Consider the following 23,230-nt stretch of genomic DNA (forward strand, 5'->3'; position numbering starts at 1 on the left):
GAGAGCCCTCCCTGCCCTTGACCCAAGAGCCTTCCCTTACACTTTCTCACCCCTGCCCAGCTGACAAGGGGACTCCCAGAGCAGCCTTGGGGGCAGCTGGCACGCAGGCAGGACCAGTCCAGCACAACACCCCGCTGGCTGTGACCCTAAGGACTCGGAGCCCCAGCCCTCAGCTCACCGTATCCAGTGCGATCGAGCGCTCCCGTCCGACTGCCAGAAGGAGGAAGTTTCTCCATTCGTCATCTTGTCGATATCGGCGGAATTGGAGGAGGTTTCGATGTGTGTGTAGCACTTTGTGACAGACTTCAGCTTGTCTGACTCCTGGTTACCGTTCAGATCGCTGGGGTATTCTGCAAAGAAATCACTCACAATATTTTCCTTTGGCCTGTTTTGAGTATCGTTGTACCTTTGTAAGAACTATCTCGCACAAATGAACTTAGCACAAAACACAGCCCCCAAAGGACTGTTTCTGACAAAAACTAGGAGACAGCAAAGCTCCATTTCAGATGAAATTGCAATAATCTCCATCTGCCACTCTCGGTATGAAAACACCTCCATTCCCTGGAGTTCAATAGCCTTTATCTACCCCTTTCATTACTGGCCTCACCAGTGCTTTATTATCTTTGTGCCCAAATACAAACAGATGAAAGGGAAAAGTAAATTAGGATAGAGAAAACTTCAATTCATGTATTTTAGGGAAGGGACAAAGCACTCTTTCCCATGTAACTTGATCTATTTCAATGGAAGTGCAGAAATCTGAAAATATCTAGCCAAGCTCTAAAGAAAAGGAGCCCTCCCTGTAGGAACCAGGCCAGTCCCACCAGAGATACAGTAAAAGATTTATCATTTCCAGCACAAAATTATAAAGTATCTTTTAATATTGAACAGTCACCTTTAGAAAACATCCACCTTCTCATGGAAACTAAGTTTCTAGCAACTAGAAGAGATATTTGACTGAATACAGAATACCACAAATGAGTAACCATCTATTCTGAAACTGGCCAGGAGAAAGATTAGAACATTCCAGAGTAATACTCAGTTTGCTGGGTAGTTCAGAAATTAATTTATGTGCTTCAAAAAACCAACAAAAATCCACAGAAGCACGCAGATCAACTTCATAAAACATGAGGCCTGTTAGAGGTGACATAGTAAAGAAAGCTTTTCATTTTATCCGTAGTCTCTTTTGCAAAGCCATGGTCCCACTACCATCCTGCAAAAGAAGGAAGACCTTGCATACCTCTCTCTTTTAGGAGAAGTCGATCCAGAGAATCCTTGAGCACGGACGAGCGCATGGTGCAGACGTTGTTGAAGTACTCCAGCACTGGGTAGGGGATGGCAGTACTGGAAATGCGGTTCCTGTGCAAGAATCTCAGGATCATTGAGGCATGAAGGCCCAGACGCTCTTTCGATTCAGAAAATATATCAATAAACCCTAGGAAGAGACATTATTTCCTTAGGCACCACAATGTAAGAAGGATGTAAAACTATTAAAGAATGTAGCTCAAGTCTGCAACCTCTACACCAGGGAAAAGAGCAGGAAAATATTTTTGCCAGTGACTAGAAATGCCTGAAGGAGTTCAAAACAATTACCAAAAATCTTACGTTCATTTTGCTGCCTCAATCCCTTACCTTCAAGATCTAAATTAATCAACTGCTACTTGGTTAACAAGTTCAAGTGCTTGCATCACTCACCCTGAGCTACACTGAGCTTCTTCCTTTGGCACTGTGGATTATTCCCAAAGAGGTGTCCAATGCTTTCCACCAACTTGGTCAGAAATGTCAGCTCCTGAACACTGGTACTCTGAATCCCAGTGCATTCACATGCACAGAACAGTACTCTCTTAAATCCTCTCCTCTGACTTCTCTGTAGCAAATTCTAGTGTTTCTTGTCTGATCCTTTAAGGCAAATCCCCTTTAGCTGCTTATCATCAAATGCTTGGAAGGAAAGCCAGTAACTGACACTTATCCCAGAAGTCAAATTCTGGAAACTGACACTTTCTGAACTATAAACCATAAAACCTGAATCATGTTCTATCAGGATTTCAGATGCTGAATAACAATATAATAATAATAATAATAATAATAATAATAAAATATGTGACTCATCCCCTGGAACAGACTCCATGAAGGATTTATTCCTCCAGTTACCAAGACTGCATTAGCTGGGCACTCAGCAAAATTCTGCAAGGTTCACTTTTGTGTCTGAGATAAACCAAACAGGGGTAACACACTCCCCAGTCACAGAGAGAAGGAAGCAGAGGTTATTTGTGAAAGGAAGTTCTGCATGTAATTCTGGGAAATGTTTAATTTACAGCAACACCACTTGCTTGACACTAAAGAACCAAGAACCTGTGGAGTAGGGCTTTGATAAGATTAGGACAGACAATGCTATTAAAGCAATTTATTGCAGCAGCATCCCTTTATGGGGCAGGGCTTGGGGAACCTTTTCTTCCAACACTCTGCTCTCATACCTGGCACCAGTGAACAAGCTTGCAGTTGCCTGATTACATGGCTCAGCTCCCCCTGAAGATTTGCTCCACTAGAATTCTTGAGAGCCTCCAGCATATTCTCCACATCTACAGTGCCATCTCCTTCAGCATCAAACTGTGCAAAGGCCTGAAGAGCAACAAAAAAAATTTATTTCAGCATATTTCCTTAAAGCAAGGTATTTCATGGAAACCATAGCAACAAGCATCGTAATGCTTTTAAAACAAAACCAAAATAATCCATTTCCCTAAGTATTGAATTCATGGTAACTGGAAGCAGCCTGGCTGGAAATCTGCAGTGTTTAGCAAGTTTGAAGGTATTTGCACTGCATTCCTGTAAAAGCCAACTGGAGTCATGCTTAGGTGGAGACAGCCCATCGTATACACCAGTGAATCAGCAGGATCTATCCATGGGTAGCTGGGACTTTAAGAAAGGTGCTCACCAAAAAGCCCCTCAGTTTAAGGGTGGTTTGGTACCAAAAGCCACACCTTCGATTACTCATCACTGCTGCATCCCTCTCTCACTGCATCCACTCAAATTCCTTCAGGGTTTACTTATTTTCTTTATTTAAGAAATTGTCCTGAGAACAGTAATATTTTTTCATTTGATTTTTCCATCCATAAACTGCCTTTCTACACAAAATATCAGTTGAAGATAGTTCCTCTAAGTATTTGGGGAAACAGTGCAGAGTTAGAAAAGGGTTGGGATTTTTTTTTTATTGAAGAGAACCACTGGCAGCTTTATTAACTTTGACCTTATTAAAAAAATTAATATAAAAAGTGGTGTTGACCATGTACAAAAAGTAACTCACACAGCATTTCACAGCTTTGAACTAAGAAAAGAACAAGGTATTTTTATTCAGCTGAGCCTATAAAACAGAACTAAGCTCATAAAAGTAATTTACTTTGACTAGCTATTTCAGAGAACTTATGATCCAGTGACACACTACTATTAAAGATCTGGGTATATTTTCACAATCAGATTTAATTTTGAAACAAGCTTCTGCTTAATTGCTAAAAAATGGAACTTGTTCCAAAAGAGAAATGCAGGAGCATCCACCTTTTTCATATAAATTGGGAATACACTTACAAAAGATATTTCTTTACAAGCAAGACTTGAGTCTCACTGCCCTGAACTTTGTATTCCAAGTTCAGCCACACAAGCCAAGTAAATTTGGTCTCCAAGAACAGATGATCTCACAGGTGTCTGAGTCGAGGGATTGCTGCTGCTCAGGAGGAAGCTCCTGCTTCAGTCTCTTGGTTTGTTTCCTGATTATCAGACTTGATGCACCATTAACAGTGCTATCCTAGAGAGCAGTAACCCGAAATGATTAGCTCAAAATAACCTGCCAATTATCCATGACATAATTACACCATTAAAATGAGAGCAAAGTCCTCAGAAGACAACAGAATCGAAATGCAGTGCTTCAGCTGACTAAAGCTCTCATGGCACTTCTGTGGAGTTTAGCTTGGAAGCTTTATAAAGTCTTACTATACACACAGCTGAACTCAAGCTAATAATGATCATCTTTAAAAAATTCCTTTGAGCAGCGAAGTTGGTGCTGAGCATCCAGCAGGCACCACAGCCAGTCCAGCCCAGGCACTGGGCAGATCCCAAAACAAAAAACCAACACCTTTGCTTGAGGACAACAAGCCAGAGGGAATTAATTCTAATAGACATAACTCAGTTGCCAAAAGAATTCAAGGTACAGTTTCACACCACACCATACTCAACATTTTTCCTCATATTTGAAGTCAAACTGCACAATTACTAAACTACAAATTGAAAAAGTTTTGTGATGTTACTGGTGAAAATAAAACACAAGGCAACAAGACTGAATCTGCTGAAACCTACTTTAAACCAACTTTTTATACTCTCATGTAAGGAGGGATTACTACATAGATGCTTTTCTTCACATCTTATTGCATTATTTTGTTTTTTATTTTTAAACTCTTTCTATGATCTCAGGAGATTGTACCAAACCTAGAACTCGAAAATTATTTTTTGACTGTTCAGTATAACTTAAACTCTGTATTTGACAAAAAACATACACAATTTCCACTGCTGTCCCATGTAATGGGGGAAAAGAAAAAAAAGTGGGGAAAAAAAAAGGGAGTATCAACCTATACTCAAAGAATTTTTGAGTTGTATGCAGGACTGGGACACGACACAATTCAGCAGCAGCCTTACACAACCCAGCTCACCCTACTCCTAATTAAAAGCAGTAACTCTACACAGTTCAACCCTGAAAACGAAGAAGCATGTCAGAAGCATCTTTCACAGGAAATGATGGGTGACAGAGTTGCTTGGAAATACAAGACATGGAAAAATCAGCCCCTCATTTCACAGCTCAGGAGCTGGATGGCACAACAAGGTATCCTAAAGGTGATTTGGGAGAACTTCACAGGTCATCCTCTGCTCTCAGTAGAACTGCAGCATTAATGTTGCTGGATACATGACATGACAACTGCTGAAGCAGTACTAAGAAGGATTCAGAGGTTCAGTCTATCTAGAAAACAGATTTTGCATTTAATCATTGTTCATAAAACACTTGAAGTGTGTGCTCAAAGCCCTGCACTGAGAACAGAGAAACAACTGAAAGGGCAGATCAAACCTGGGCTATGCCTGACAGGACTCTATAGACATTAAAAAATGAAACCTATTGACCTGCCACGCCTAAAGTGACTTCTCATCAGTGTAAAAGGAAAGCACAAATACCACAGCTCATGGGTTAGTGCCATCTACAGAAACGATGACATCAAGCTTTTCCACAGAACTCTCAACATCTCGACTTTGCAGGACAGACCAAATGTGACCACATATCCACACCACAGTAAATCCTGTGACTAGCTTTTTCCCCACTCCCTAGAGCCGGAAATGAAACCAAAACAAATAGATTCTTCACGCGGAGGACGACGTGAAATACAGACAATCCTCAAAATATTTCTGCAGCCCACAAATCTCAGCTGTTTGTGCCAACAGGAAGAACCCAAATGGACTAATTTCACCCTTGCTGTTGTTACAAATTAAGATGTGCTTGTTACTGGCTCTTCTTGTAAAGGAACTGGAAGTGGAGGCAGCATTTTACCAAGCTACTTAAACCAGTCTGGTAAAAACACACCTATCTGTACATGAAAATTCATCTCCTTCCAGTTTCCAGGAGCCTTGTTCACCTGTCAGCACTGATTTGAGGCATGCATATGTGATTTCACAGTTTACACAGTTATTCTGCTACTCGGGAGCAAAACAAAGACAGCAGGAAGTGACTGCTGAGCCTCAGGAACTGCTTGCACCTAAGGAATTCAGGCACAGCCACTTTCTCAAGTGAGTGTGGAATTCCCAACAGGGTATTTGGCTGCAGAGTAAAGCTAAAACTTAAGAGTTCTAGACATTAAATTCTCCGCATCCTTTCCCACAGAAGGGGAAAACTGGAAATCTCAGCAGAAAGAAGACTACTCTCTTCTACCATTACAAGCTGACCGTAACAGCTTCTGGTTGTGGAAGGGGAACTCTGTTACACTACTTTCTTACAAGTTTTCCAAAAGTTCCACTTTACAATAAAAGAGATACTTGACAATTTCACTGCCGGTTTTAAAAGGCTACAATAAAATTAAGCGTGGTAAACTTTGACTTGCTGATAATGCTACTAAGTATCAACCAGAATTACTCAGGCAGGATTTCCTACCTCTGTTCCCACCAAACCTGGGCTCTCAGCTGCACCAGCAGTAGCAACAGAAGAAATACCGCTGTAAATACATTTTATTCTTAAGTGGCTGCTGAGCATGATCACTGATAACTGACATAAGTGTTTTTTTTAAAAGTGATATCTGGAAGCTGACAGGGTGCATATCAACAGCGGCAGCTGTTTTTCCAAACTTGGGCAGAACCTTCTGGCCTGGCCTCTCCCCATGTACCAGGACGTGTGTCCGGGGTCTCCAGGGTCGTGTGGATGGCCACGGACCCGGTGTCAGCGCCCACAGCGAGGGCTCGGGGAGACCGAGCCCCAGCAGCACCGCCTCCCTTCCCCCGATGCCGACCACCCCCGGCCCGGACAGGCGGATCCCTGGAGGGGACCCCCATCCCTGCAAGAGTCCAAGGCCAGGCTGCACGGCGCTCTGAGCAACCCGGTCTACCGGAAAGTGTCCCTGCCCGCGGCAGGGAGCGGAACGAGATGGCCTTCAAGGTTCCTCCCTGCCCGAGCTATTCCGTGATCCCTGCGGACGGCGCTTCCTGCCGGCTCTCACCTCCTCGCTCTCCCCGCGGGACCCGGCCGCCAGCCGGGACACACTCTCCAGCACCTCGCAGAACTGCTCCAGGCTCACGGCCTCGTCACCGCGGCTCAGCCGCTCCTCCAGCCATCGCACCAGAGCGCTGTGGTGTCGCGACACGAGCGGCTCGGGCAGGGCCGCCTCCCGCAGCCGCGCGGTGGCCTCCCGCAGCCGGGCCTGCTCCAGCAGCACCTCGGCCGGCGGCAGCGCCGGCGCGGCCGCGCCGGGTTGGGGCGCGCCGGCCGCCCCCTCCATGCCCTCTTCGGCACCCTCCTCCTCCTCCTCGCTGCTGTGGCTCGCCGCCGTCCCCATGAGCCGTTCGGGAGCCCCTCGCAGCCGCCGCCGGTGCCGCCGCTCCCGCCGGTCCCCGCCCGGCCCGGCCCGCCTTAGTCAGCAACTTCCCGCCCGCCGCACCTGTCAGCGCGGGGCCGCCACACCGCCGTAAAGCGGCACCCGCGCCACACCGCCGTAAAGCGCCACGCCGCCGCAAAGCACCTCCCAGTTGCCGCAAAGCCCCGCCCCGGCAGCTCCCGTGCCTCCCGATGGAAAGAGAAGGAGCGGCTGGAGAGGATCCAGCGGGAACGGCTGGAGATGATCCAGCGGGAACGGCGAGGGTGGAGGGGGCTGGGGCAGCTCTCGTGAGGAGAGACTGCGAGACCTGCGCCTGGTTCGTGTGGACAAGACTAAGAAGGGTTCTCATTAATAATTCATACAAGTATCTCCAACGGCTGCCAGTAGGGCGGTGCCAGACTCGCTTCAGTGACGGGATAAAGAGTAATGGCCATGAACAAAACCACGATAAATTTCACCTCAACGTGAGAAAAACTCTTTGACATGAGTGTGGCAGAGCACTGGGACCGACTTGCCCAGGGAAGGCGTGGGAGTCTCCCTCTCTGGAAAAATTCCAAACCTACCTGGACCTACCTGAGTCACCTGCTCCAGGTGACCCTGCCTTGGCAGGGGTTTCGACTGGGTGATCTCCAGAGGGCACTAAGAACCCTAAATATTCTGTGATTCTGTGAATGTCCTTATGAACAACATCATTAAGAATTTTTTCCCCCGTGAGGGTAGCGAGGCCCTGACACGGTGCCCAGAGAAGCTGTGGCTGTCTCATTCCTGGATGCGTTCGAGGCCCGGTTGGACGGGGCTTGGAGCACCCTGAGGTGGTGGGAGGTGTCGCTGCCCAGGGCAGGGGGTGGAAGCAGGTGATCTTTAGGGTCCCTTCCAGCCCCGACCACGCCACGACGCTCTCCCTGCTCCGCCGACACACTGCCGTAAAGCGCGCCCTCGCATTGGCCGGCACGCGCGTGCGGCGCTAAACCTGATTGGCCGCCACGCTGCCGTGCTGCGTGGAAACTGTCGTGCGAGCGCTGTGGCGTCGCGGCGCGATGTGGCGGGGCGCGGCCGCGGGGCTGCTGTGCCTGGCCGCCGCCTGGCTCCTGGGCCGCGGGTTCGAGCCCCGCGCCCGCCTTCTCTGCGCCGCGGAGCTGCGCCGCTACCGGGGGGCGCCGGGCGAGCCCGGGCTGTACCTCGCCCTGCTGGGACGGGTCTTCGATGTGGAGCGGGGCCGCAAGCACTATGGGCCCGGCGGCGCCTACAGCGGGCTCGCAGGTACCTGCGGTGGGTCAGGGAGGGGGTTTGGGTGTGGGTTTGGCATGGGCTGGCTGGGGAGGGGGTCACCCCGCGCTGGGGAATTCACCCAAGGCTGGGCTGGGCTGGGCTGGGCTGGGCTAGGCTGGGGTATGTCATGGGGTCTGACCGCGGGCTCGGAAACACGCTCCGTGCCTGTGGGATTCACCCCCTGCCTGTGGGAGTCACCCCATCCCTGGGGGAGTCACCCCATCCCTGGGGCAGTCACCCCATCCCTGGGGCATTCATTCCATGCCTGGGGCATTCACCCCGTCCCTGGGGGAGTCACCCCATCCCTGGGGGATTCACCCCATCCCTGGGGCAGTCACCCCATCCCTGGGGCAGTCACCCCATCCCTGGGGCAGTCACCCCATCCCTGGGGCATTCATTCCATGCCTGGGAGATTCACCCCTGGCTGCGAATTCCATGCCTGGGAGATTCACCCCTGGCTGCGAGGAGGGAGAGCTCACCCCCTGTTTGGGGAACCCACTCCATGCCTGGGCTGTCATTCCAAGGCTGGGGGATTCATTCCATGCCTGGGGTTTCATTCCCTGGCTGTGGAATTCACTCTGTGGCTGGGGGTCTCTCCACGCCCTGTCCCGCAGGCAGAGATGCCACCAGAGCGTTTGCCAGCGGCGACTTCACCCCGGCAGGGCTGGTGGACAACGTGTCAGGGCTGTCACCCCCGGAGCTGCTCTCCATCCACCGCTGGTTGAGCTTCTACAGGGACAACTACAAGCCCGTGGGTAGGTGTCAGGGGGGTGGGCTCATAAACAGCCCAAGGTCCTGAACCCTGAAAGGGACCAGCTGGAGCTGCAGCCAAGACAGATCTTCTGCTTCCCTCCTATGGAAAGTTTAATAGTTTTCCACGTGGCTGTTATCCTGCTTTGATTGTCTGTGCTGAGCAAAAAGCATGGAGCCAGCCTAAAATCACCAGGACTCAGGAGACTGTAGGAGCAGCAGTGCAGGGAAGCTTTGCTGGGGGATGAGGTGCATGGGTGGGAATGGCTTCTGGGTTGTGCAGCTGAAACTGGCTTTGATTCAGACTTGTAATGAGTCTCTATCCATGCTTATACTGCATGGATTTATTAACAGGGGTAAATTCCTGTGTGATCCAAGGGTTGAAGGGATGTAAGCTCAGTTCTGTTCTAAAATTGGGCCATGGTGACATCTCCTTTTATTTTTGTCTTTAAATAAAAAATTAAAAATAAAACCCCACCAGAACTATGCATTTTCCTTGCCTGGAAACACTGTGGTCTTAATTGATCTCCTCTCCCAGGGAAGCTGGTGGGCAGATTCTACGATGAAATTGGGGCACCGACAGAAGCCCTGAGGGAGGTTGAGGCTGCCATTGAGGAAGCTCTCAAATTCCAAGCAGAAAGTGAGCAGAGGAAGCAGCAGTTCCCACCCTGCAACTCTGAATGGAGCTCTGCTAAAGGCACCCGGTTCTGGTGCTCCAGGCATAGGTAAGCTTGTCCCCTTTGGAGCAGAGCCTTTTTTTGGGGTGCCCTGTGCTTCGTTCTTGCCTCTCCTGGCAGGAGGGGCGTGGGAAGATGTCCTGGCTCCTGCAGCCACCACAGTCCATGGGTAGGTGAGCTCTGTGACCTGGCACAGGTTGTCTGTGCAGAGGTGCTGCCAGGGCTGGAATATACCAGGCAGGGACTCTCCCTGTCTGAATTCACAGGCTTGTTCAGGTGGGAAAAGCCCTCTGAGACCACCAAGTCCAACCATTCCCCCAGCACTAACCTGTGCCCCCAAGTACCACCTACACACAGCTTCTAAATCCCTGCAGGGATGGGGACTCCACCACTGCCCTGGGAAGCTATGCCAGCTCCTGAGCACCCTTTCCATAAAGAAATTTTCCCCAAGATCCAACCTAAACCTCCCCTGGCACAACCTGAGGCTATTTCCTCTTACCCTCCTTTGTTTCCTGGGAGCAGAGCCCAGTCTTCACCTGGCTTCACATGCCTGTCATGGAGTTGTAGAGAGTGAGAAGGTCCCCCCTGAGCCTCCAGGCTGAGCCTCTTCTGTTACACTGGAATCAAAGAATTTGCCACATGTGCACCTGGTCCTCCTGTTCTCAGCAAACAGCACAGAAATCCCAGTAGTACTGGGATTCAAACAGGTTCTGTCACCTGTCAGGAATACAAGCATTAATCTGTGTTTTTTAGACAGTTTCACAGCCTGGCTCATAGGCTGATACTACAACATTTTCACTTAAACCACATCAAAATGAGCTTAAGCTTTGAATAATCATTTCACACTTACTTTCCTGTTAGTAACTATCTCTCATCTTAGGGATTATGTTGTTTGAAATCATTTCACAGACCACACTGCAAAATGCTTGGGCTTCATGTCAGCCCAGCAGCAGCACTGTGTACCCCAGGGATCTGCTTCTCTGTGTCACTGAACTTGGGGACAGTCTTGGGACCAGGTGTCATGTGGCAGTGACTTGTGAAAGGGGCTTAAAAGCCCCTTGGGAACAGGAGACACTTAGACATAAAGAGACATGGTGAATTAGTTGGGGAAGTACTTTTTCTTCTGCCCCCCTTCTCAAAATCCCTGTGATTAGTCAAGGCACAGACGGCCTAGAAGAGCCTGGTCTATTGGAAGGTGTCCCTACCTGTGGCAAGGGTGGACTGGATGATCTTTAAGATCCCTTCCAACCCTGTGAGTCTGGGAAGATGTGTGGTCACCTGTGAGCATTTAGGCACCTCCAGGAAAGGCATTTTGCTGTGCTGCACAAGGCTGTGACTCCTCTTCCAGCAATGGGAACGTGGAATGCAGGAGTTGGTCACTCTCAGAAGGGTGAAGCCTGTGGCAGCAGTGATGGAACCAGGTTCAAGCCACAGCTTTCTGAAGCACAGCCAATAAAAAGGTATCAGCTGTGGGATGGTGGATGCTGGGAGCAAAGTCTACCTCGGTGTTAGCTGTAGTTTCCCAGATCCTCTTAGTTTTTTCCCTTAGGATTCTCTGTTGACTGGAAGCGTTCCCATGGGTTGGAATGGTAATTTCTCTGCCTTTTGCATTCCTAGTGGGGGCGTGCACAGAGAGTGGGCCGGAGTCCCTCGGAAGCTGTTCAGCCCTGGCTGGCAGGGGAGCCGCTGTGTGTGTGTGAGGAGCTCGGGCCCGCCCTGGGGCCAGCCCCACTCCCAGCACAGCGACAGAGGGGACCTGGATAATCCTCACCTGCAGCAGTACGAGGGCTGCCCTCCCCTGGCCGAGCAGTGTGTCCTCCTCACGGGCTGACTGCAGGTGCTGCATTCCGGGACACGAAGAGTCCTGCAGTCAAACCTTGCGCTTTGGGTGGGCAGCTCCAGCTTCATCCCTTCCACCTGTCCATGCAAAAGGAGCAATAACAATCTCATGTTATTTGTGATGTTTTTTAACATATGGAGATGGAGTTGAGAGAAGCAGGAAACATTTCAGCCAGGTCAGTGGCTAAAAAATCAAGTAACGGGATGCTTTCTTTATTTCTATGGGAAATATTTTTGCACCTGGGAACAAACTGTAAGATGCACAGCCTGAATTGTATTTTAGAACTGCTTTCTTGTGCAGTCAGGAAATGGATATTTGTGTGCACAGTGGTGGGATGGTGTGCTGTGGTTTAAGGCAGCGAGGTCAGTGAGCACAGGAGCTGCTGCAGCATCACTGCCCACGGTTTGTGTACAGTCCTCAGGTCCTGCTGCAGGGCAGTGCTGATGCTCCTTCTCAGGCACCTGACTCACTCCAAAGAGTTTAAAGGTAGCAAGGAGAACCCTGAATTTCTTCTGCAATTAAGGTCTGCAGTATCTAGGAACTTGCACAGTTTAGTTACACACAAGCTTTATCAAATTCTTGGAGTAGAGAAGGCAAAGGCCAGAGCTGTATTTCCTCACTCAGTGTTTGCATTAGATACTGTGCCAAGATATTGAAGCCACCTATGAGAATTGTTGTTTGATATTAACCTCACTCTCCTGGTCTGTGATTCACCACTTTCAAACTGTTCTGATCAGGAATGAGTAGTTTTAAATAGCTTTCTTTTTGTTGCCTGGGTGGCAACAGAACCATCCTACTGTAATCTGCCTCCTGTTTCCATTCTGGTATAAGACTTCCTCCCATCTGCTCTGTGCCTACCAGACTATAACCTGAGCTGGATGTGCCCTTACAAGACCCAGCACTCTTAAAATCCATACTTGCTGTATCACAGCTGGCAGAATTCAGTATGAGTGACTCCCAGAAGTGCAGGGCAGGTTGTTACTCTTTCTGGGTGGGGCTAAAAGGGAGGAAGGAATACCTGCACAGGGTTCAGGCACTACAAACCTCAAGCTGCAGGGAAGCAGTTGCTGGTTATAATGGAATCTGCTGTTAAAATCAGTTTTGGTGTAGCTGAGTTTTGAGACAAACACACAGATCAGGGTCTAGTGGTGGCACAGGTCCTTGCTGAGCTGTCATCAGTTCTTTTCCTTAAAGCAGCTCCCACCTATGTATAAGCAGCTGGAAAGTGTTTATAAACTGAATTTTAGCTACCAGCACCTCTAAAGGGAGGCCCAGAATATAAGTGATTAGTTAGTTAATTAGCAGGTGTACAGGAGGCACCCTTCATTCCCTTGCAGTAGGACACATTACAGCATTTCTCACTGATAAAAGTTCAGAGGATGCTACAGCTGCCAGGGATGAAGCCACACAGCAACCCAAACATGTACATGCTTGTTGTAACAGTGGGGGTGAGGCATGGGGGTTGTGTTTTGATTTTTGGGGCTTTTTACCTATCATCATCCTGAAGAGAAGCTCTTCCAGGCACTGCCCTGCTGTGCCAGCTGGTATCACTCAAAGGGGAGCAGGATGTGTGGCAGAACAAAACCTCAGCCCCGGGCTTGAGCCATCTTTGGGGGTGGAACGAGTAACTCATTTCACACAATGCTGAAGATCAAGCTTTGTAAAAAGTGCAGGAAAGAGCTAAAGAGCAGCACTTCACTGCCTCTACTGCTCTGGCCTTTGCCACATTTAAGAAGACACCACCACTTTAAATACGATTTCTTTTTAAAGTAGTGAAACCATCCACCCAAATGATTGGCAAGTGCCTTTAAAAGAGCTTTTTAAAGCTACTTAAAAGTTGCAGCAAATTCCAGACTATTAAATGCTGTAAGTAATTAAGTAAGAAGTAGTTTGTGAGGGCAAACCAGTCCCAGTGAAGGTGGACCAGCTTGACCTAAGCAAGTTTCATCTTGCTGTAACACTCAATCACTATGCAAATAGTGTTGAGGGGATGGTTTTGATAGCAAGAGCTCCACAAAAATCAAATAAACTGCTGCAAAAAGGCAGGGCAGGAAGGTGTTGGTTCAAGTTAAAGTTGGTTGAAAACCAGTTCACAGCTTATTCCTCAGTTTAGGGTTTGGAAACACTGGAGAAGAAGAGTTTGTCGTGCACTAGGAATCAGTCATCTATTAAAGCAAACAAGGAGACACCCTCAGTGACCTGAAGTGCTCCAAGACTATCATGCTTGTAACTCCAATTCAGCAGCTCAGCTGGATTCTCCCACGATGGAAAAGGAAAAGGGTGGGAAGAAAACAGTGATAGCTACAGAGGGCTCAAGTCACCCAAGACAGTGCTCTAATAAAAGGTCAACATTCATCTGTACTTCAGTAAGTTTTATTAATAAAAGACTTAATGCATCACAATCTCACCCAGAAGTCTTGGCTGGGTTTGCTATTGCACTGAAGTTTTCCTTTTCCTGAAGTGAAGCTGCAGCAGCTCTCTGCTCTCCCAGGGGGCTGAGCTGCCTCTTGGTACAACTGAGTGCACCAATGTTAATAACTTGAACTGATGAACTCCATGAACCAGCTCAGGTTTGTTTCACAAGACTGATCCTAGGTAAGTCTAATATAAGGCATTCAAGATGACTACATGGTACAAACTAGAACACCAGACCTTGACAGCCAAAAGAAGAGTTGTAGCAGTTCCACGACATGGACTCATTTCAGAACAAAGAATAAAGTTGTTATGCCTGGTTGGATGTTGAATCCCTGGTTTTCTTGGTGGTTTGCAAGGATAAGCTTGCAGAGGGGCAGCTGTCTCTGCAGGAGCAGATACTTCCTTAGCAAGGGTTCACCTCACGATGCATCATCTAGTACTGCGTTTTATTACAAGTAGAATCATTACACAACAAAGTAATGCATATTGGAAAAATACATTTTTACAACGACTCCAGACAAACATTGCAGATAAAATGCCATTGTTCTAAGACTTCCTTTTCTATTTCACAGAGGGTATTAGAAGTTCAGTTATTTCTGTCACTCATACAAGCTTTGATTTTTCTAGAGATGAGTTTGCTGCAGTGACCACCTCTGTTGGTTACAGAAAAAAGAGGACTTGCCTATTAACATTTGATCTACAAAACGATCCAACTTTGCCTCCCATACTGTTGCATGTTAGTTTATAAGCACTACATGAGCAGTTGGACAAGCTGTTATCTCCAGCACAGGAAGTCATTAAGGCATCTGTCAGCTTTTAGCCAGCAACTTACTCTGCTCTGTTAGTACCTTGAACAGCAACATTCTCACTCCACTCAGTGGTGTGAAACAGTGACTGCACTTTTTACAGACAAAAATTTCAGCCAGACCACGGTTTGTGCTTGTGTAAGTGCTGGACCATGGTATTTGCTTGTGTAAGAGTGCTGGATGACTGCAATCAAAAGGAATCCAGTCTCAGAACCACCTGACTTCCCACACAGCCCTGCTGAAGTGCCTGAAGCCTCGTGTGAAGCAGCACTTCCAGGGACACAAACTGACTTTCCATCTAACTTTTTGTTCAGTGCTTGGCAGGCTTGAGTCTCAAGTTAATATACACCACTAAAAGTAGGGGTAAGAGGGATGGGGGGTTTGTTAACAACTGTATTGTGCTACAAAAAGGGAAGAGCAGTTGTTTTAGAGTTAGAAATGTGTTGACCACCACTACATTACTAAGTGCCTCATTCACATTTGTACCCTGTAGTGGAGCATTGCCAGCAAAACTCCCAAAAAAATCTCAGTGGTCTGGGAGTTCAGACCAACACTAGGCAGAGTGTGTGAGGGATTGAGTCCCACCAGTTGTATGGTGGGGTCAACTCCTCAGCTGAACTAGAAAATAACTAACTTGGGTTTTGGTTCAAGTTGTAAGCTTTTTCCCTTTAGCTCTGGCAGAAAGCTATTTAGAGTTGGCTGGAAGGAAACTATCTCAAAGGCACTTCAAAAGGATCAAATTTGCTGAATTTAGTTGCTTTAAATTACACCTCAGGCTGTATATTTAACAATAACCTCAACTATCCTTTCAGACTTCAGGAAGTAAGCTGGGACAGTACTGGCTATAAACAGCAAACCAGGAGCACTACAGATGGTTTCCCAGATCTTTCCCACAGTTTTACAGTTATAATCAATATCCTGATTTTTTACAGGAGCAACTTCCCAGCCTTAACTTGCCATTCAGTTAAACTAAATTTTCACCAGATCCACATTTTCCATCCTTAAAAAGCTTGCTTAATCTGCTAGAGCTGAGCTCCCTGTTCTCTTGCCCTTACATCAGAGAAGCCACTGAAAAAGTGATGTTAAATGCTTTGGCAATTACATGCTGTGCAGTTTTCCAATTAGGTTGAAGCCCATAGGATGTGGCCTTGCAAAACCCTTCCTCTGCACTATCTTTCAGTATTCTGAGCATACTCTTACCCTTCCACATCACTTCAGCTCCAAACCAAAAAGGAAAACAACATGTTATCATGGGACTACAGTCAAGACTTCTTTCACCAAATGTACTTTCTCTCCATCCTTCTTTCACTGCTAGAGATCTGCAACCAGTGACACCCTGAAATACCAGAAGTACAATGTTTTCCACCATCTCTTTCACTCAACCCCCCCCCCAAACTGTAGATTGTAGTTAACTGACACCATCAATTGCTGTAGCTAACATTAACTGACACCACTGCTTTCCCCAATTCACCCACAACATTATTGCAGAGATGCACCATTTGCACTAGTAACTGTGTTAGAGACCAGCTGTGTTACCCAGAGCACTCTGTTGTAACGTGACAGCAGCAGACATCAAACAGAGAGGCAAGTTTGTACTGTGATCCATTGTTCTTCCCTAGTGGTACAGGGGTGATTCCAGTTACAACATATGCATATTGGAAGATCAAAGTGAGACGAAGTGAGACTTGATGTGAAATTAACTGTACAAATGTCAGCAATTACACCCTCTCCTATCCTCTCCTTTACAAGCTTGAGAAAAACTGAGCAAGTGTCCCATAGCAGCAGCAGTCTGGTTCATCATCTCATCTTACTCTTTAAGATCAACAAGTCAGTCACTGCTCCAAACAGGGGAACACATCATCACCTGTCCATACTGTTCAGCAGAGGTAACAGTCATTAAAAAATGCACACCAATTCATGGAGTAAAGACAAGGAATGCTGAATCGAGTCTACACTAGCTTTATCTCTCGAAATAAAAACAGCCTTAACATGACATGTAGTTTTGCTTAAGTATCCATTTTCTTCTAACTGAAGCCTTTGCCCATCAAATCACAAGCTGGTCTATCAGTCAAGTACTTTCCTGTTTACCTAGACAATGTAGTGGTAGGTTTCCACAGATTCAGCATGTTTAAGAGAGTACAACCAGCCTAGATTAAATACTGCAGCTTACTTCTAATAGGAAGCCTAAATGTACACTCCCACTCACCAGCAATCCTGCTGAAAATGGACCCAAGTTTAGTGTCTAGAGGTGCAGCACATTCTACACTTGGTAGGGTTACTGACTCCCACAGCAGTTACCAGGCCCCTTGAGCCCCAGGAAAGTGTTACTCTCCCTCCTGGGATTCCTAATGCACTTCAGCATTTATTGCTGTACTGTGAGTTAGACTTCACCAGTTTTAGTGTTCCTCCTTTAGCACATGCTCAGGCCTTTCAGCAAACTCATGGTCATTTATACAAGTGCCATGAACTGAAGGACCAGCAATGTAAATATGAAAGTGCAACAAAGACTGACAGTTCCAGCAAATATGAGCAAGAGCATTTCCTAAAACAATCTTGCACTTCTCTTGAACATGCTAAAGCTAATGAGTCATTTGCTGAGGAGGTATCAAGATGTGGATCTGCAATTCTGACTGCTTTGCATCAGATGTTGTAAAGCTTTCTGTTGTAAGGCCACAATTCTTGAGCTATACTTAGAACTACCCCCGGGTCTGAAGAGTTTCTTGAACAGTGGTTGCAACAGCTCAGTTTAGCTTCACAAAAAAAGTCTTCTCTAGAGAAGGGGAACGTTTATCTTTAAGACAAAGCAAAGAAAGATACCTGGTTACCCTGAAACTTAATACCATCTCTACTAAGCAGCCTGAAAGCCACAGGACTTAATAGAGTTGCTCAGTGCAAAGCACCATGTTGAGGACAGACCTGTTTTATGCCAGTTCAATCAGTATAAATTTCAGCTTCCATACCCCACTGCAACTAGAAGAGGGTCTAAATTCTTTTGTCACTTGGTTTCAACAGTCCACTCTGATTCCTAGTGAAGTCTATCACAGCCCGATACATTTACAGTCATACAAAATCATTTATACCAGAGTATATCATAACAGGGTCCTTAATTAGTTCAGTCTATTGCAGAAGACATGTATAGGCCTCCTCTTCCCTATCCAGAGGGCTTGTAAGCAGAGCTGCTGTCAGGAGCACTGACTGGGAATCCCTTTACTTCCACAGCATACTAGGAGACTCCTCCCAGAGTCAGGACATCAAAGCAGATGTTGCAAACTCGAACTGGCTTGTTCAGATCAAATTTTATGATAGGAATCTCCTTTGTTGAGCACTTATGGCAGAGCAGGCGTCCACAGTGTCGGCTGTTGATAAAAGAAGGGTGGGAGAAAAGTCAATTACCTCCTAGTGAGCACCACCAGGATGTTACTGTTTGACATTCTTTATCAATGACAGCATCATTAAATACACACTTGCAGTTGAAATACTATGAATGTCTTGTATCTTCTGATATTTGTCATGGAATAATTGACTAATGCCAACAGCACATGCTGGTTCTGTACTAGCGAGTCACCTGGTACTGCTCCAACTGATGCACATGTAGTTTCTTTAGCACACTGAGCTAAGAAAAGTCTTAGCTTAACACCCTTCCAACCAGCATGTTTTGTACAAGTTCAGACTATTTAAAAAAGGCAACGACTTTCTACAAAACAGTAGCTCGTGTTCATCTCCAGCCACTTTCACACTACAAACAGGATCCCAAACCTGAGCTGTCAACACGTGCCCAAATCTGCCACCTCTTTTGGAGCAGGTCATTCTTCCACTGTACTGGTGGTGTGCTCCCTCCTGTCTTTTCCTGTGTAAGCCACAGCCCCAGCAGCTGTCCTCTCTGAACCTCGTGCCTCCACAGGAGGCTCTCCCTGACCCCATCCTCTGTGCAGGAAATAACCAAGTTCTGATAAACCACTGCCACAGTTACCATTAAACTTCTGTTAACTCACTGTCTTAGTAAAATATATTGTTGCTCCTCTGTGAAGTGCATAATACTCTGACAACTGGGTATTTAAATCGTGTTTCATTACTGGAACTTGGACATGATTTCTCACTTAAAACCAATCATAATATTAAATGGACAAGCTGCTTAAAATATGATTTCATATTTTAAGACTACAAGTTTCTGATCTAAGACAGGATGGAATGGTTCAGCTGGATTAGTGGTTATACACCTATGTTAACATGGAGGTTTCCTAAACTACTGGAAGGAGCAAGCCTAGCTACATTTGGAGAGGAATCCATTTCCTTGGAAGCACAGCAAGGTGGCTCATATTACCAGTGATGCTTTCTTGTCGTGACTCCGAATTTGGCAGCACATTCATAGCAGTTGGAGCCATCACACCAGGGAGGTTCTTTTGTCAGCATATCTGTTAACAGGTAAAAATGTGAAGGCAAAATGGGCTCAGACACCTCCTGAGTACACTAAACCCGAAGGCGATTTTCAGTTCTAGGTTGTAATCAGTATAATGGATTTAACTACTCTTTCAAGAGCTGGAGTCTCATTTGTAGATAATCTATAGTTGCTTTCCATCACATTGTCCACAGCAACTGTAGAGCACCAGCTAAAAAACAATTGTCTGTGTTTGAAGCTACATTGGACTACACAACCAGCCAAGAGTTTCCATGTCCATCTTTCTAGAAAAAGTAGTATCTAATAGTCTGCATTGTACAAAAGAGATTAACTTTTCAGCTAATCACCAGAAAAACTAGTATTTCCACCTTGCACTGTTTGTAGTATAAAATGCACAAGTTCGACCTCTCTGGAATTACTGTCATCTATGAGTTCTCTCCTCCCAAGTATCCTGAAATGCTTTCCCACCATAGCAAGTGGTACTTACCCAGCAATCTAAAGAGAAGCTGTTTTGTAGCAACTTGATAGTTGAAGATATTGACTCCTTGGTTATTGTTAACTCCCAGGCGCGCCCCGGCTCTCACAATTGCACGACACAAGTTAGCATTTCCCTTCATGTAAGCCAAGAGCAGCACTGAAAAATAAAAGCCAGAGAATTCCTTGTTAACAGATGGCAGATTGTGTTACATTCAGTCCAGACAGGATCTTTAGTTTTTAAGTTTCCAAGTACTGTGTGCCTCCTACTGCATTTAACATACCACTGCCAATTATTCCAGCTTTAAAAGTGACATATCATAAATATAACTCAAGTTTAATAGTTGTTGAGTCTCACCTACCTGTGTTTCCTTCAGCATCAGGTTTGTCTAGAGGGTATTCTGGCATACACTCCAAGAAGAGGTCACAGATGGCTGCTGCATTGTCTTTCCCATATTGTCCCAAAATGTGCATTGGTGACTGGCCTCTGGGGAAAAGAGTTTGTTATCCTGGTCAAAGTCTGCTTGCTACTGCAGTTACTCATCCAACTCTCCTTGCTTTCAAGTTTGGTTCAGACTTGAACAATGCTCATGAGAGTTAATTCAGTATATCATACACAATTCCCTCCTTAACTTTCCTTCCTTGGTGTATACATATAATATAATTGGCACAGCATCATCTGCACACTTCTGAATTCATGCATAAATAATGTAATACAACATATCTATTTTAAGCAGCATATCAGCACATATTTTAAAATACAAAGTGGTTCTTTTAGTCTGTTAAGACTGCAAATAATTACCTGATATTAAAGGCTTCTGCATCTACATTGCACTCTGTGAGGAGGACCCGGATATTGTTCAGACGACCATGCATCACTGCCAGATGCAGAGCTGAACAGTAAAAATAAGAAAAAAAAAAAAAGAAGAAGGTTCAAGACTCTGAGAATCAGCAATAATTACAGCCTAATAACTAAATGAAACGACCCCCTTCCATTTTCCCAACCCTCCTTCTCAAACAACTCCTTCCATCTGCTTTGATTTCCTGGACTTTAATTCTTTCACCTTTGCAGTGCAAGCCCATTCACAGCGAGCTCTCTACCACTAGGAGACATCATTAACAAATGTACTGAAGTGCTCTGCATTTACTTGTGCAACTTGAAGTTTACCATTATTTCCATTTTCATCTACAGCTGCAAAGTCTACTCCATTCTCCAGAAGGACTGAACAAATGGTGGGCAGGTCTTGCTGGGCTGCTAAGTGAAGAGCAGTCTGACGGTGCTTGGTCAGCTCATTCACCTGGGCACCTGCAAGCAGCTGTCAGGATGCAAGAAGGAATATGTTCAAAGATGGTTTCAGAGCTATTTTAGCCAACAGTTTATTTCTGTGAATGAAACACACAACACTCTACTGTACAGAGATGCTCCAGAGTGTATAAAATGGTATCATTACTGAGCTGCTACAACTTGTGTTTGTGTTCAGATGTGCAGAAAGGGCAAGGAAAGATTCTTTAAATTGAACCACACTACGCAGCGATTGCCACAAACCCAACATGCTCACGTGAAGGCTACTGTGGCAGCTCAGCTAACAGTACAAGCTGAGGGAACTTCCCGTTTCAGAAAAAGTGGTGTCACTTTCATGTGCTTCACCAGCCTGCAGCACCGTGCAGTAAGGCAGAGTGTACATTTTGAAGCAGAGGAACGGTGGCCCCAGCACACACCAGATTGCGCACAATGATCTCCGAGCCAGCCTGCACTGCCAGGTGCAGAGGGGTCAGCTTGGAGGCATCCTGGACCCGGGAGTTGACGTTGGCCTGCACGCTGATCAGGAACAGCACGCTCTCGATGTCCGAGTTCTGAACGGCCACGTGCAGGAAATTCCGACCTTTATTATCAACCTGTGGCAGAAAGGGCACGTGAAATTAATTTATTATTCCTGCAGAAAAAGGTGTTTTATCTAGTAGGACGTGTTTTCACTAAGAGACGCTTGCTCCCTCTGCTTGAACTGTAGAGTCTTGTTCCTTTTGCTGGCTGACATTAGAAACTTATCTGATAGATGTGACTATCAAATAACCAAACTGAGAAATTATCTAGTGCCACTACTCAGTCCAGTCTGCCTCATACTGCTTTATTTCTACTTTATAACCTTGTCATTTCTTGACCACACACTGCAGAGTATTGTTAAACAGACAAAAGGTTAACAGCTGTTGCAGTTAAGTACTGAGCAGCAGTTAATGATAAACTCAGTTAAATTAAACAAGCTTGAGTCTATCTGGCAATTACTCCAGGAGAAGGAAGCAACATGGAATTCCACCACAGTGATACAAAGCGCATTCACAGAACCAGAGAATGGTTTGGGTTGGAAGGGACCTTCCAAGGTGATCCAGTCCACCTCCTGCCACCTTCCACTATCCAGTGGCTCCAAGCCTGCCCTTGGACACTTCCAGGGATGAGGCAGCCACAGCTGCTCTGAGCAACTTTGTTTTTCTGGCTTAATACCAAGTACATGTTGTTCAGTTTTGTTTTGCAGCTGATGTTAAAGCATATTTAACCTGGCTATATCTGTAACCATGTTTTAGATATATTACAAGAGCTCGCTAAACACTCAAATATTTTACTAGTAATTAAACTTACAGAGGATAGGAAGAATCTCCTGAACAGCTGCCTGAAGTGTCACACAAGAAGCCTGAAGATACAGTTGGAGGTTTTACAGTTCAGCAAGGCAGCATAGCATCTATTATTCAGTTATTTTAGGTCAAGTTTTCTGTTTTGGATAGCTGGGTAATAGATTTTTTTCTGTACTAGTCCAGCACAAGACAAGGGTAAAGTTAGAATTTTCTCCTTATACACACATATGCCTGTTTCTCAGTTTAGTATCAAGAAGATAAGAAGATCTGACACAACACTAACCCTTAATATTCTTACCCACACATATCACATACATACCTAGTTTCCTAGTAAGAGAGTTGGCATCTGGCAAACAGATTGCATGTCAAGCCACAAAAGGATAAAACAAAACTGACTTGTGGAACAGCTGTTACCACAAACTAGTGCAGTAACAAAACCAGCATGCTTTGAACACTCCCAGCTTACCTGTTCTGCAGCTCCTGGTTCCCTCTTCAAAATTGCTTCAGCTGCTTTATTATTTTTGTATGTCATGGCACAAGCAAAGGGAGTCATTCCTTGCCTGTCACGTACATTCAGCTTAATATCTGGATGGGAAATCATCAGCTGAATGATAACATTATGTTGGTTGCTAATGGCAACATGGATTGGAGTTCTTCCTTCTGCATCCTAAAAGGAAACCAGGAAGTTTGTTATGTATAGCCTAAGTAGTACATAAATCCTTCCCTAATTCTGAAGGGTAAAGGAAAAATAGTAGTTTAGTCCTCTGACCTACCCAGCTTCCTTGAGCATGGACAACAAACAGCTGCAGGGCAGGCTAAAACCCCACAGTGTAAGAAAAGCAAATTGAGATTTGTTTCTCCCAACAGGCTGA

The 23,230-nt window shown here is 46.0% G+C and overlaps 3 protein-coding genes across 6 annotated transcripts in view; 1 reads left to right on the forward strand and 2 right to left on the reverse strand.

Moving 5' to 3' along the window:
* Window positions 1-7,144, reverse strand: part of ZZEF1 (zinc finger ZZ-type and EF-hand domain containing 1) — a 56,369-nt gene extending 49,225 nt beyond the window's left edge. For both annotated transcript variants that reach the window (XM_062507222.1, XM_062507221.1), the window contains exons 1-4: window positions 6,732-7,144; window positions 2,472-2,616; window positions 1,238-1,432; window positions 179-350 (exon numbers count right to left, since the gene is read on the reverse strand). In XM_062507222.1, the coding sequence (XP_062363206.1) occupies window positions 179-350; window positions 1,238-1,432; window positions 2,472-2,616; window positions 6,732-7,067 (848 nt within the window). In that variant the 5' untranslated portion in view covers window positions 7,068-7,144. The remainder of the gene's footprint in view (window positions 1-178; window positions 351-1,237; window positions 1,433-2,471; window positions 2,617-6,731) is intronic.
* Window positions 7,145-8,143: 999 nt separating this feature from the next.
* On the forward strand, window positions 8,144-11,896 carry LOC134052700 (neuferricin). Its single transcript, XM_062507328.1, has 4 exons — window positions 8,144-8,366; window positions 8,990-9,130; window positions 9,664-9,850; window positions 11,420-11,896. Exons 1-4 carry the CDS (start codon window positions 8,144-8,146, stop codon window positions 11,631-11,633), a joined length of 765 nt encoding a protein of 254 aa, XP_062363312.1. The 3' UTR covers window positions 11,634-11,896.
* Window positions 11,897-13,999: 2,103 nt separating this feature from the next.
* ANKFY1 (ankyrin repeat and FYVE domain containing 1) overlaps window positions 14,000-23,230 on the reverse strand; it is a 32,023-nt gene continuing 22,792 nt past the window's right edge. For all 3 annotated transcript variants that reach the window (XM_062507325.1, XM_062507327.1, XM_062507326.1), the window contains 8 exons: window positions 22,825-23,025; window positions 21,453-21,629; window positions 20,902-21,049; window positions 20,536-20,626; window positions 20,096-20,220; window positions 19,747-19,893; window positions 19,185-19,275; window positions 14,000-18,219 (listed from right to left, as the gene is read on the reverse strand). In XM_062507325.1, the coding sequence (XP_062363309.1) occupies window positions 18,087-18,219; window positions 19,185-19,275; window positions 19,747-19,893; window positions 20,096-20,220; window positions 20,536-20,626; window positions 20,902-21,049; window positions 21,453-21,629; window positions 22,825-23,025 (1,113 nt within the window). In that variant the 3' untranslated portion in view covers window positions 14,000-18,086. The remainder of the gene's footprint in view (window positions 18,220-19,184; window positions 19,276-19,746; window positions 19,894-20,095; window positions 20,221-20,535; window positions 20,627-20,901; window positions 21,050-21,452; window positions 21,630-22,824; window positions 23,026-23,230) is intronic.

Source organism: Cinclus cinclus, chromosome 22 (assembly GCF_963662255.1).
Source record: "Cinclus cinclus chromosome 22, bCinCin1.1, whole genome shotgun sequence".
Taxonomy (NCBI): Eukaryota; Metazoa; Chordata; class Aves; order Passeriformes; family Cinclidae; genus Cinclus; species Cinclus cinclus.

Excerpts from the sequence above, each read along its gene's own strand:
- LOC134052700 (XM_062507328.1), top strand. The coding sequence starts at position 8,144 with ATGTGGCGGGGCGCGGCCGCGGGGCTGCTGTGCCTGGCCGCCGCCTGG. Across the intron at positions 8,367-8,989 it reads CGCCTACAGCGGGCTCGCAG|GCAGAGATGCCACCAGAGCG; the intron begins GTACCTGCGGTG and ends CCTGTCCCGCAG. Across the intron at positions 9,851-11,419 it reads TTCTGGTGCTCCAGGCATAG|TGGGGGCGTGCACAGAGAGT; the intron begins GTAAGCTTGTCC and ends TTGCATTCCTAG.